General features: G+C 55.3%; 1 protein-coding gene across 1 annotated transcript in view; it reads right to left on the bottom strand.

Moving 5' to 3' along the window:
- Positions 1–4,603: 4,603 nt before the first annotated feature.
- Positions 4,604–12,528, bottom strand: part of LOC138072664 (bone morphogenetic protein 8B) — a 30,570-nt gene continuing 22,645 nt past the window's right edge. The window contains exons 4-7 of the mRNA XM_068963733.1: positions 10,022–10,222; positions 9,214–9,293; positions 8,613–8,723; positions 4,604–4,753 (exon numbers count right to left, since the gene is read on the bottom strand). Coding sequence (XP_068819834.1) covers positions 4,604–4,753; positions 8,613–8,723; positions 9,214–9,293; positions 10,022–10,222 — 542 coding nt within the window. The remainder of the gene's footprint in view (positions 4,754–8,612; positions 8,724–9,213; positions 9,294–10,021; positions 10,223–12,528) is intronic.

Raw genomic sequence — 12,528 nt, 5'->3', positions numbered from 1 at the left:
TACATGTACACAGAAAACGATTCATTAAGCAGAACTGGCTCTGCAGTTGTGGGGGCTGACAAGTCTGATAGCTGCAGGACAGGCCAGTAGCCTGGAGCCCCAGGGAGAGTTGATGTTGAAGCTTGAGTCCAAAGACTGTTCTGAAGGCAGAATTCTTTCCATCACGAGACCCTAGTCTGTCTGTCTTGAGGCATTCAACTGATTGCATGAGGCCCACCCATACTGTTTGGGGGAGAGTGGTCTGCTTTACTTCAGACATACTGATTTAAATGTCAGTCACATCTGGAAAATACCTTCACAGCACCATCTGGACTGGTGTTTGGCTAAAGTGTGGGTACCACAGCCTAGCTATAGACAGAGAACTAACCACCACCATCCCTCACTAGCTCCTCCAGGGCCAGGTCCCGTCTTTGCTGGGTGTGGTGGCTGCACAGAGGAAGAGACCCAGGGTTGTGGCCCCAGGACTCTGTGGCTTGGGAGTTTCTCACAGCATGTCTGCTCCAGATGCTGCTGGCGCAAAAAAAGACTGTTGGACCTACTTTTAATTGTGAAATACAGTTCCAGGTGATGGAAAATTAGAGAGCTGTATTTTCAAAATGTATTTATTAGGGGGAATTATAAGCAGTTTATATAATACAGTATGACTACCATTTTGTACAAATACTTATCTGTAATATGTGAACATCTATATTTTATATATATATATATATATATAAGAAAAAAGCCTAAAAATAAATTCAACAAAATATTAACTAGCATATTTTATCTGACTTGTAGGATTATGGTGATTTGAATTGTATTTTTTTTTGTTTGTTTTTTCCAAACTTTCCTCCAAAACTGCATTATTGCTGTAATAAAAGCACATAAAAAAAAATATATATATATATGGGTCAAGTGCTTCTAAAAGGCCTCTCCATGAGGAGTAACACTCAGGATGGACAAGCCCTGTTAAAATTGCCTAAAGGCACCTCGGCAGTGCTGCGTGCCCTCAGCAGGCTCCTGGGAACAGCACGGTGTCACCACCCTGACCACTGCCGCATAACCGGCCACTTGCCCAGGCCTTTAAAGCAGGTGAGAACACAAGTCCTGTGCTCAAAGGATTGTGGTGTGTAAATGTTTTAGGAAAAAGCACAGCTCTGAACAAACACCATCACCCACAAAATACATTCTCAGAAGAAGAAAGTTTTAGTGACCAAGCACAGAAGGGGCTCAAAACTAGCAAATTCTTTTGTAATAATACCAACAGATACCAGTTGTTAAGTAGAGTCTGCCTGCAATGCTGGAGACCCAGCTTCAGTCCCAAGGTCAGGAAGATGCCCTGGAAAGAGGAATGCAACTCACCCCAGTATTCTTAGGGGCTTCTTTGGTGGCTCAGCTGGTAAAGAATCCATGTGCAGTGCAGAAGACCTGGGTTCAATTCCTGGGTCAGGAAGATTCCCTGGAGAAGGGAATGGCAGCCCACTCTAGTATTCTGGCCTGGAGAATTCCATGGACAGAGAAGCCATGGGGTTGCAGAGAGTTGAACACAATTGACTTTTACCAGTTTTTAGGTATTTATATGCCAGAATGGTACTAAATGTTTGTGTACACAGATGATCTTTTTAATAGCTTAGAAGGAGAGAGCCACTATCCTGCTCTACAGAGGAAGAATACCCAGGATTCAAGTCCATGTGGCTTCATAAATCTGTGCTCTTGTTCTGCCTGCTGCCTCTGTTCTATTTCTTAGGAAATTTTCCAGAACATGTTACTAGCCTGCCTTCATTTGAAACAGTCTGGCGTGATGACGTGCTCCTGAGGCCAGGATTGCAGTGCAGACAGCAAAGCTTGTGCGCTGCTTCTTTACTTTTTTCCCCACATCCTCCTCAACTATCAGCTGTCAATGACTTCTCATTGCTGTCAGGGGGTCTGAACAGACCACCTTTATTTATCCTTCTAGTCTGGCCAGGTAAACAAGCCAGGCGCTGAGCAAGAGAAAGAAAAATGGTGGCATCTCTCCTGCCACTGCTTGGCTGAGCAAAGATAACTCTCGGGATAAAATACATGGGCCTTGTGTTCATTCACTACTGTTCCACCACTCAGGCTTTTTCCTATTTGATTTCACTTAGTGACCGGATGGCAGAAGTCGCTGGAAGTTTGACGACCACGTACATAAACAATAATACTGTTTTTCAGTTGTTCTGGATGAAAAAGCAAGACTAGCTCTATTCCTGCTAAACTGCTTGGTTGGGAGGTGAGGTGTTCTCAGTATCTGCCAACCTTTGGGTAACTGGACAGACATTCCTGGTGTACCCCTAACTAAGCCAATCACTGGCTGGGCCTAAAAATACCAAATTAAAAATCAGTTGTCAATTCTTCCATTTTAAAGGTAGTCATTAATAAGAGTTTCTTTGGTAATTTGTAGCTGGTGAGCTAACATGTTTTGACTTTCCTAATGTGCAATAAAAAATGAAAATTATCAAAAATTTTCAAATAGAATTATCAAAATAATTGGCTAACTTAAAGTTTATTTTTCCCTGGTGGCTCAGATGGTAAGAAATCCCCCTGCAGTGCAGGAGACCTAGGTTCTGTCCCCGGGTCAGAAGATTTCCTGGAGAAGGGAACGGCAGCCCACTCCAGTATCCTTGCCTGAGAGAATCCCATGGACAGAGGACCTGACGGGCTGCAGCCGTGGGGTCACAAGAGCTGAACACGACTGAACGAGTGAGCACACGCACAAGAGGCAATCTTCGCTGTTGGGAAGAGAAAACTTAGGTCCTAAGTCCTAGAATGAAAAATAGGGTCCACATTATGTGCCAGCCCGGATTCATGATGGCCGCCTGAGCTCCACGCTCAGGGTTACCAGGCTGCCTCGGCTCAGTGTGAGAAAGCTTGGCAGACGCAGCTTCCCAGGCTGAAGGCCCTTGGCAGATCAAAAAGCTTCATATTACAGATGGGGAATGAGGCCCAGAGGAGGAAGTCACAAAGTCACATCCCCAACATGTAGGCCAGAGCCTAGATCCTTACACTGTTGGGGTGCTCACCGCCTTCCTGTGTCCATGGAGAGCGGCTCTTCTGTGCACTGGCTCCCAGAGCCCTTCCCAGGTCCAGATGGAGGGGCTGCTGTTCTGCAGCCCAGCCCCCTCCTCCACCCCTGCTTAGCTCCTGGAGCCCCTCAGGGCACAGAGTGAACTCCAGGGGTGTCATCCTGGGCTGTGCCCATGGGGTGGGGCAGGCCCAGGGTGTGTTTTTAATGATATTTTGGGGTTTGGACAGCTGGGTTCTGTCTGCTCCACCAGGTAAATTACAGGCTTACCAAATCAGAAATCAAATAAACACTCCAGCTGCCGGTGGCCGCTCCAAGAAGAACAGTGGTTTCCGGGAACCTCCCCACCCAGCTTGGCCTAATTGCCACCTGTCACTTCCCTGGAACGGGGGCCTTTTCTTTGGCTCACAGGCTCCAAGAAACAGGACGGGACTCCAGAGCACACAGGGTGACGCAGACTTGGGTGACCAGTCTGTTTTTGACAACTTGTGGACACAGGCAGGTGCTGACCAGCCCTACCCTTCGCCCCACGCCTGGCCACAGGCCACCCAGTGTCCCTGGGTGCAGTGAACTGCTCCTTAGCAGGAGAAGACGGACAGTTTTCACTCTACACGCCAACTCTAATCTGTTGGTGGTGGCCACTTCAGTTTGGTGCTGATCACTTTGAAATTCTCTCCAGAGTTGAACGAAAAAATACCAAGGTTGATTATTGATAACTGCTGTGCAGAAAGTTAAGAAAAACTTTGTCACCCTTGCTGGGGGCATTATCATTCTGGGCCACCCGATGTATCCACCATACTGGGCTCAGTGAAAAGGTAATCTGTTCACAGAGCTGAACTTCTGATGGTTCAACACAGTGACTGATAGATGGGGTCAATAAAGCCCCCAAGATTTTTTTTTCACCAAAGTGTCCATGCAAGGGCACGTCTTCCCCTGACAGCAGAGACAGATCAAGGCAGGAAGACGGGGAAGGTAATTGACACTGGCCTTGGCCCTAAAGCATGCTATTCAGCTCTTTCTGGAGGTGACCCACATGCCTCCTTGTGGCCAACAGTTTGGTCATTCAGACCCACAAATATAGAAAACAGGATGACTCCACGCTCTGAGTGCCCAGAAATGCCCAGTTTTGCACCCGGGAGGGTCAGACAACTGGAGATGGACCAGGACCTGTCTGCACATCCCCAAACCCAGTCCTGGATGGTGAAGGGCCTGAGGTGGCCATCCTGGGCTCCAGGTGCCTCAGTTCACTCCACATAGCCCACAGCTGGGCCAGCAATGGACAAGAGTGGGTCCTCAGACAGGACTCTGTGTCAACCCCAAAGAACAGTCATCCTGAGCCTCTGGGGAGGGAGCTGGGGTAGAACCCTGCTGGATGACTGAGACCACGATGCAGGGTTCCACCAACATCAGGCAGGCGATGGGGCAGAGGGCCTGGGGAGCACCAGCCCCTGGCAGGATGTGGGCAGGGGAGGGGGCCCTCGCTGCCACCCTGCCTGAGCTGGGACGGCGCTGGGAGGGTCTCTGCCTGAGCTGTGACGGCATTGGGGGGTCTCCGGGCCCCGCCCCTGTGGAGGCGGGGCCTCAGTGGCAGCCGCAGGCGCGGACCACCATGTTGCGGTGCTTGCGCAGGATGACGTTGTTGCTGCTGTCGTAGTAGAGCACGGAGGTGGCGCTCAGCTTGGTGGGCGCGCAGCACGCCTTGGGGACCGCGTCCGGCTTCAGCAGGTGCACCTGGCGGGGAGGGGGCGGCGGGCAGAGGCGTGAGAACCTCGGGCTCCTCCCGGGACCCCCATCCCAGCGCCCAGCTCCTGCCGCCTGGGGCTCCGCCGCTGGCCCCTTGCCAGCTCCATCTCCTCCCCGCCCCCGCCCCCCGCGGCCCGGCCGGGCAGGCGCTGGCCTGAACTCTGCCCCGGCCCCGCCCCCTTGATGCCCGCCCTGCCCACTGCCCTCAGGCCCAGACTGAGCACCAGGGGCTCCTGCCACAGCCCCGCCCCTTCAATGGGAGGGCCCTGACCCTGCGGGTCCCTCGCACCTGTGCCAGCGCCGGCCTGGCGCCGCTGCGACCCTTCCTCCCCTTCCCCACCCTCTCTGCCCCTCTTTCGTCCCTGATCGCTTCTGTAACATCCCGCATCGTGTCTTGCCCGCATGAGCTGTTTCTGGTCCATCCACCCGTCCAGGTTGGGAGCCGGTGAAGGTCCCTGTCACACCTCTTAATGCTCAGACATCCAGACTCACCCTTGGGGTGTCCAACACCATTGTTTCTCAAAGCACCTCCACCCCTGTAACAACTTCCAGGCAGGGATTGTTCTGGGCGGATGACCGCTGGGGACACAGGGGCCAAGTCACCTGCACAAGGCTGGGACCCGACTCGGGGAGGGGGCCGGGAGTCCCTGCTACCCTCCTGCAAACAGCTCTACCCCTAAAAACAGCCCGTCTGAGGAAGCTACTGCAGCCTCCACACAAATATTTATGCAGAGACTCAGGCAGAATGAGCTGCAGTTCCTACTGGACTCTTCATCAGGGCACCACAGGGCTGGGCCCTGAAGGCACCCCCAATCAGTCCGGGCCTGAGAGTAAAGGGAACCTGCTGCCATCCACGGGACCTCCCAGCCCTCACCAAGGCCAATGAGCAGGACCAGGATGAAGCTGTCTGATGAAGGGGGTGGGTTGGTGGGGGGGTGTCTGTCCAGCAGCTTGGCCTGGGATCCCCAGAGCCCAGCCTTGTCCTGGGAGCCCCAGCTTGGAGCCAGCCTGCTGCCAGGACCGTCAGGCAGACACCAGGCTGCTTTGGGGCCCAGAGCCTCTCTGAGGCCCCAGGGGGAGCCGAGGCCTCTGTGGGGATGTCTGACCAGACTGGGCTGTGGGAGCACTGCTCCCCAACTTCCCAGCCTCCACCTGTGGTGGCTGGGCTCCACTTTCATAGGCCCACATGAAAGAAACCAGGCGACACTGCCCTCCTGTGCCAGCCGGCCATGGGGCTCTAAGTGGCTGGAAACCTGGGAGGGCCTTTCCTGGGTTGGGACCATCAAGAGAGGAGTCAGCACCACAGCGGTGCAGCTGTTCTGAAAGTCCATCCTGGACCAGGCTTCACCACGTGACTGACAGAGAGGACGGTCTTTGCCCTATCTGCACCAAAAAGACTGATTGAAACCTAATTTGCCTTTCCATTCAATTCACTTTAGAATCATGTGGGAGACCAAATCAGAGGCTCTGTAACTTATTGGCGATGCATCGCTGGGGAATAGTGCTGCATCTGAGGGCCTCCGTTTTCTCCTCTGCCAAATGGGTATAATGGTATTTTCCTCCCTCCCGACACAAATGTAATTTCACATGCCTTGTGCCAACCCTACCCAGATTAAGAATACAAAAGTGTCCCAGACATGGTCCCTGCTCACATCCTCAGCAGGGGAGGAGGGGAGACGGGGGAACATTCCAGGAAACACCCAGGACCCCCAAGAGCAGCACAACATACAGCAGTGTCCTCGCTCTGGGGGCATGAGTGCTGGAGACCAACGCTGGCTGGGAAGGACCCAGAGACAAGGCAGCAGGGCGAGCAGGAGCTGGCCTGGCCCGGGGCAGACGAGGAGGCCCCAGGCTAAAGCAGGGAGGCGAGGGCACTGGGACGTGTGCTGGGGGACGTTGGGGAGGTGGGTAGGCCAGTGAGGGGCCCCGAGTCACAGGCCGAAGGCTCAGACTTCTCCCCAGGGATAAAGGATGCCACGGGGAGGTTCCTGGCCCAGAAGGAGGTGGTCACATTTGTGCTTTAGTGCGACCCTCGCTGCTGCATGGGGAATGTGGGGGGTGAGGCTGGAGGGACCCACTTCCTGCTCTTTGGCCCAGGACTCCCCAACCACCATCTCACCCCCTCTCTTCCACGAAGGCTCCTCTTCCTCCGCAGGCCTCTCCCACTTCCACTGTCCCACCAGAAAATCTCTTCTGCTCTCACAACTCAGAGACTCCAGACTTGCACCCACTGCCCCCCAACCTCTCACGTAGGGTCCTGCAGGGCCTCACACATGTGGGGATGGAAGCAGAACCGCTGATTCCCTCCAATCCTTTTATCAACTCAGCACCTTCGCTGCCCCTTCCTCGTCCTGGGGGAGGGTCTCACCTGGAGGGCTGGGCTCCTGCCCTCTGCCTCCACCATCCACGTCTCACCCCACCAGGTGCCTGGTCCTCCTGCTGGGACCACAGCCGCTCCTCACTCCCTGCCCCCTCCACCCTCGACCCCACAGTCTGTCCTCCTCCTGCAGCTGCCAGAGATGCTTCCAGAGAGTGCCCAGATCAGGCCCTGCTTCTCTGAAATCTACTCCAGCCCCTCAGTTTACTTGGGATTAAATCTACCACCTGCCGAGCCTGTGGGAGAGGCCCTGCCCCCCTCAACATCACCTCCGTCCTCCTCCCCTCCAAGCCATGGTCCTTGAGCCCACCCAGCTCACCCCAGCCTTCCCCTCCTCAGGGGACCCACCGTGTTGGCTGTGCTTTCTTCTCATGTTCACTGACAGCCTCCCCAGAGGGCAGCTGCTGCCTTGACAGCGCGGAGCACACAGCTTGCTCCCTCCTGCTGACGGACAGCGCGGGGGCTGAGGGGCGGGGCTGCTGCAGAGCCAGGGGACCAGTCCCGGGAGGGGCAGCGCCGTCATCACCCTGTGCCCCCCTCACAGGGCAGAGAGAAGCCCACACACGGCTCATCACCCCGAGATTCTGCAAGGGAGGTGGCTCCTGGGGGAGGGGGTGTCCAGCAAACCCCACGTGACCACTGGGAAAGGAGGCATTACCGGGCTTCCAGGCTGCTTTCTTAATTCACTCATTCTCACTCTGGCAACACCTTGAACAGCCTCTAACTAGAGTGCCCAGGTCAACGTTCTAGAAATAAGCCTCAGCACACACACACACAAAAACTACTGCACTTAGCAATAAGCAGCCTCAACCTTGTTCCTACTAGAAACTTCCAGCATTTAAAGTTACGCCAGACACCAGGGCATCAGAAGCCCTAAGATCTGTAGAAACACAAAGAGCAAGAGGGACCCGGAAGAAAAAGCAACAGGAGAGGACCGGGAGGGGAAGCCGAAGCCAGAAGGGCACAGGGCACGCCGTGACTCTCGGGCAGGAAGAGGACAGAACCTCCACGTGTGACTCAGCCCGACCCCCAGGCTGTGTGTCCCACAGGAGGCCAAACTCGGCAGTGAACGCGGTGCACATGTGTGACCTGGGGCACGGGTAGTCGCGTGGGATGCCCACCGGTCAGGAACGTGCTGTGCCTCGACCACCAGCAGGCAGGCCCACCCCATGGATGTGAATGTCCCCCATGTGCACGTGGAGTGCACACGTGTGTATGTGTGCACACCAGTCAACAAGAGCCTGCTGCACGCTGTTCAGGTGCATGGGATGCAGGGTCTCCATACAGAGTGGCCACACAGGGACCCGTCTCTGTCCGGCTGTGGGATTCCACTGCACGTGCAGGCAGGAAGGTTTCCACGTGAAGAAGGCTCCCTGACACAGAAGTCCACTGTCACCTCCTGCCTGCACGGCCCCCTCCCCAGGGCGAACCCCTCCCCTGGGTGTCCGGGCAGAAGGGCGCGGTACTGACCAGGGACTGCAGGATGGCGTGGTTGGTGGCGTTCATGCAGGAGTCCAGCGGGAAGGAGCACTCCCCTTCACAGTAATAGGCTGAGTAGCCTTGGGGGGCGATGACCCAGTCCTGGGGGGTAGTGGGAGAAGGTGAGTCCCATCCACGTGCCCTCCCAGCCCTTCATCCAGTACCTGTCACAGCATGACTCAGGGCTGCCCCCTCCCTCCCGCAGGACATCTCCCAAGGCAGAGTGGCCCCCATCCCAAGTCAGACATCCACTGAAGTGCCTCGGTGGACTGAGCTGGACACAAGCTCCGTCCCCTCCACGCGCCATCAGCACGCAGCTGCGTCCTCCCCTGCCGCCCCTGGTCACAGCCCCGCCAGAGGCACTGCCCACCCTGGCCTCAGCTTTCCTGCTGCAGCTCAGACATTTTATGGCTGAGGACTCAGTCTCCGTATTCATGGTTTCACACAACAGCACTTCTCCCTTTAGAGAACTTGGAAAACACAGAGGCAAATAAAGACAATCAAAGTTCTCCGTGGGTCTACCTCCCCTGGGACACACTTGCGGGCTCCAGGTGGGGAAGGTCTTTAGGAAAGGAGGAGAGTCGGGACTCACCAGCCAGCCCAGGTCCTGGAAGCTCACGTACAGCTCGTGCCGACGGCACACCTGCCGGCCGTGGGAACCGTGGACGTCATCTGCAGAGACACGAGGGGCAAGGGCTTTACTGGACTGCTGTTCCCAGGGCGGGGGATGCCATGATGCACACATTTGCTGAATAATAAATGGTGGGAAACTAACCCATTTGGTCTCCTAAAGCCCATGTCTGCAGCTCTGCTGGTGCCATGACCCAGTTCAAGAACTTTCGATGGCTCCCTCTGGTTGCAGTCACCCCACACTCAGTCCAGCCTCCCCTGACTCTCAGCCTGTGGGGTCCTGATAATCCAGGAAAAGTCCCGGGGGCCCTTGGCCATCCAGCAGCCTTTTCCCCAGAGTCACCCCGACCTCCCCTGCCTCTCCTGCCATGCCCATTCCACAGGACAAGTGCTCCCATTGAGGTCAAGCAAAGGCTGGTTCCCGTGAAGGAAAGGGCCCCTGGTGGCCTTGATCCTGCGGGGCTCGGCCTGGTGGGGTGACCTTCACACAAACGCCTGGACCCTGCAGGGCGCCCGGGGCAGCCCTGAGGGCTGCAGGGGCCCCTGGTTCTGACAGAGACCAGGGCGAGGCCTGCTGAGCCCCTGAGGGCAGAGAAGGGACTCTGGGGCGGCGGGGGCAGCAAGGGTGGATGCTCAGAGCCCCGGAGACTGTGGGGCGGCCGCTCCGCAGGGGGCAGGGCAGAGGGTGTCAGGAAAGGCGGCGGGGTGACCGTGGGCCTGACCGCGCTGAGGCCAGAGGGGCTCCGTCCCCACTCCGTCCCCAGGCTCACCAAAGATCCCCGGCAGTCTGTTCGGGGGCGGCAGCTCGTTGGTCCTTTTCGGCGGCCTCCTCTTCAGGGGCCTCGCTGCCCGCGGAGCTCGGGCAGGGCCCGGGCCGGGGCTCGCCCTGAAAAAGGTGACCACGAAAGGCTGTTTGGAGCGCGGAGCCTGTCGCCCCAGCAGACCGGCCAGGCCAGGATCCACGCTGCGCCCTGAGATGGAGAGAGCAGAGAGGGGTCACTCGAGGGCGGGCGCTGCGCGGGGACACAGCAGGCACCTCTCTGGGCTGGCCAGGAGCTCGAGGCTGAGGCCTCAGGGACCCACTGGGCCTGGGTTTCCTCCTCTGAAGACCCAAGTCCCCAGTCCAGCCCCTGCCTGTCAACCTCCCCACCTCAGCCTGGCTCCTGCCTGGGCAGGCAGTTCTATGGGGTGAGGGAGGGGCCTTGCCAGCACAGGGTGAGGATTAGTGATGTTTGAGGGCACGCAGGTGGACAACGTTCAGTCCATTCACGTGACAATTTCAGCCAGTCTTCACAGTGACCCTGGACCATGAAGCTCTGTTTCACCGAGAAACAGAGCTGCTCAGTGACGGCCCAGAGCCTCACTGCCGGGGATCTCAGAACCAGGGTCAAACCTCCATCGTGGGGCTCTAGCTCCCATCCCATCCTTTCTAGGGATCAGTGTAGGATTTACAACCCCTGGCTGGGAGGTGACCCGGACTTAGTGCTTGCTCTGCTGACACCACCCAAGAGCAGGCTGTTCACATCCCCTGAAGTCCCCGAAGGAGACCCCAGGCTCAGCAGGCAGAGACATTAACCCCAAGTCCCAGAGTCGGGTTCAAACACAAGCATCTAATCCCAGAGCCCAAGTTCTTGTCCTCTTATGTTCTCAGCCACCAGGTTTGTGGTTTAAAAAGGAAGAAAGAGAAAAGGCTGCGGGCAGAGACACAACTGGGGCTTTAGCCTCAAAGCAGTGATGCTTGTAAAAGTGGAGTTTCACCCACATCCGCTTAAAGCCTGAGGATGCAGGAAACACACTGATTATCCCTGGAAAAGTCAACTCCACCAATAAAACTATCTTCCTGTACCTCTTTGTATTCCCAGTGACCTCTCGTTTTTTAATTGTCAAAGTGATATAAAAACAACTGTAAAGAAACTTCGGAAAAATATAAAACCCCTTCCGCACTACAATACACCATTTTCATTCTTTCTAGGCTTTTGTTTTTCATGTTAATTTAAATTGTGAGCATAGAGCTGCAACTGCTGAAGCCTGTGTGCCTAGAGCCTGTGCTCTGAGACAAGAGAAGCCGCCGCAGTGAGACACTCAGGCACCACAACAAAGAGCAGCTGCACTAGCCGCGACCAGAGGAAGCCCACGCACAGCAACAAAGATCCACACGACCAAAACAAAATAATTTTTTAAAAAATTCCTGCATAACAAAGAAGTCTATAGTTTTTCCCCCAATTTTTCCACCTAAACATTTTCTTGGTTCTTAAGTCTCAACTACAAACATTTCAAATAGATAAAATTCCTCTGAGTAGATCTGAAAATGTTTAGATGCTAGCTCATCTTTTAAGACATTTAGCTTATGTCCTGGCTGTCATCATAAAGATGAGAATATCTTTTCCTTTTCCATAAAGGGAAAATGTCATTTCCTTTCCTGATGGGACTTTCTCAGACTAAACAACAGGGATGTGACTACAAGCTCACTGTCACATTTCTTAAAACACAAGGTGGAGCATCCCATTTCCAAGTACATTTCACCCCAGTGTTGCAACACTGATGCACAGGCATGTACACACGTGCACATAAATGTATGCGTACACACAAACACACATAGGCATGTTGATATGAAGCAAGTGTACACATTAGCGGGTCAGTCTCATGATCTCCACTGCACACGACATGTCAAGGACATTGCCTGCCCCACACACAGCTCGCCTCAAAGGTCAGCCCTTACACGGCTGTGCTTTATGCCCAAGTCCAGGGGCCAGAGTTGACAATAACCAACTGACCAGAGACTAACCTTTGACCTATGACATCACCTGCCACTATATGCACTGGGCTCATCATCAGAGCTGCCACTCAGGAATGACCCTGCTGAGACAGGAGCTGACACTGAAGGGGCCCACGAAGAAGCCATTCGGGGAGTTTGGGTCACGACAAGTGAGGGTCACAGGAAGAGCCGGCCCGTGAGGAGGCGAAGCCACAAGACACACAGCAGCTCCTCCCCAGAGGGAAAGGTCCTGAGGGCACCAGGAGGTGACTATGGAGCGATTTGGGCAGATGGACAGCTCTCAGCCATGTGGCACTGGAGTGGATCTCCCCAGTGGACACCTGAGACAACCTCGGCCCAGTCACCCTCCAGGCCTGTGTGTGCAGTGCCCTGTCCTGAGTCCCTGGAGAGCCCTGTCCATAGACGGGCCAGGGAGACCTTGGGTGACCCAAGGCTGGGACCACTGTAGGCTTTTCTTTGTGCAACTGTCTGGTATTGGGGTCTCCTGGGCGCAGAGAGGTT

The sequence above is a fragment of the Capricornis sumatraensis genome, chromosome 2 (genome assembly GCF_032405125.1).
Source record: "Capricornis sumatraensis isolate serow.1 chromosome 2, serow.2, whole genome shotgun sequence".
NCBI lineage: Eukaryota > Metazoa > Chordata > Mammalia > Artiodactyla > Bovidae > Capricornis > Capricornis sumatraensis.
Note: the sequence above shows the minus strand (reverse complement) of the source record. Positions and strands in the feature narration are given on the sequence as shown.